Consider the following 1,182-nt stretch of genomic DNA (forward strand, 5'->3'; position numbering starts at 1 on the left):
ATTATATGTTTACATTTACTGATATTTTTGCCCTATAGATATATTACTGCATTCACTGAATTCTGCCAAATCTAATATTTTGCTAATTTGAAATAATAAGTCATTTGTGATTTCATATTCTTTCTACTGTACTCTGTTATATTTGTTACTTATACTTTGTTTTCTTCTTCTCTTATACCAAGAAGTATAATATCTTCTGGATAACATGATGCAAAATATGAGAGAAGAACAAAACAAAATCCTTAATTCACCAAAAGAATTATAATTATCATCAGTCTTTCATATTATTAGTAGTTTGTAATTATTCCCTACAATATTTCCCAATAGATTCTAATCATGTGGTAGGACAGAAGGAAACATGTTTTTTTTTATTCATTTGGACTTTAGACTACACAGCTCACATTTGTTTTTTGTGGGTAGTCCTGATTAATTTAGCTTCACCATATTGGCTTATATCTGAAAGTGTAACCAAGATGGGAAAATACCTTCTAATATGATAATATTCAACTTGTCGTAATTAAAATAGACTTTTCAACATATAAGAAAATAACTTTCACAACTGGTTTACATTTAGTTTTATTTTTACCTAGCAGTTTAGCAGGTATGTCTCCAGTTTTACAACTGGCAGAAATGGCTGAAAGCCAGAGATTTTTGTCTTAGATTAAAATTATTATTTATGTGTTATAGCTAATGTGACATCCTCTGCTATTAAAAGTAACTATAAACCTTTTCTATTTAAATTATTATAAACCAATATAATATACCTCCAGATGACTTATATTTGTGTTTTCATCAATATTAGCTAAATGAATTATGATTGAGTTCTATTTCTAGAATAAATAAATAGTTTGTGTTACAAACTAACTGTGATAAAAAGAACTAATGGACTGTCAATGTTCAGAAAACCCAAAAGTAAAAAGCACAGAAAACATTTCAAAGAGTAAGTTTGATCTTCATTTCCAACGTTTAAAAATATCTTCTATTCTGTTAAAAATGATTACATGTTTTAGTACATTTTGAATTTTACTTTTTTGCCCATTTCCACAGATCAGACTAACAGACTCTAACTACGATTTTGTGCCATAATAATTTTCTCCTTAAAATTGAAGGACTACCATATGAGAAACCTTAAAAATGATGGTTAAAATTTAAGACTACAGTCAATATGCCTATGATCAAATC

General features: G+C 27.6%; 1 protein-coding gene across 5 annotated transcripts in view; it reads left to right on the plus strand.

Annotated features, from left to right (window-relative positions):
- NOVA1 (neuro-oncological ventral antigen 1) overlaps positions 1-1,182 on the plus strand; it is a 210,745-nt gene that overhangs the window by 172,220 nt on the left and 37,343 nt on the right. The window contains exon 5 of one of the 5 annotated variants that reach the window (XM_012647299.1): positions 183-257. The exons of the other annotated variants lie outside the window; for them this stretch is intronic. Within the exon in view, the coding sequence (XP_012502753.1) occupies positions 183-209 (27 nt within the window). The 3' untranslated portion in view covers positions 210-257. Of the gene's footprint in view, positions 1-182; positions 258-1,182 lie in introns of those variants that run through there. 5 annotated transcript variants of the gene reach the window in all.

The sequence above is a fragment of the Propithecus coquereli genome, unplaced genomic scaffold, assembly GCF_000956105.1.
Source record: "Propithecus coquereli isolate 6110/MARCELLA unplaced genomic scaffold, Pcoq_1.0 Scaffold261, whole genome shotgun sequence".
NCBI classification, from domain to species: Eukaryota; Metazoa; Chordata; class Mammalia; order Primates; family Indriidae; genus Propithecus; species Propithecus coquereli.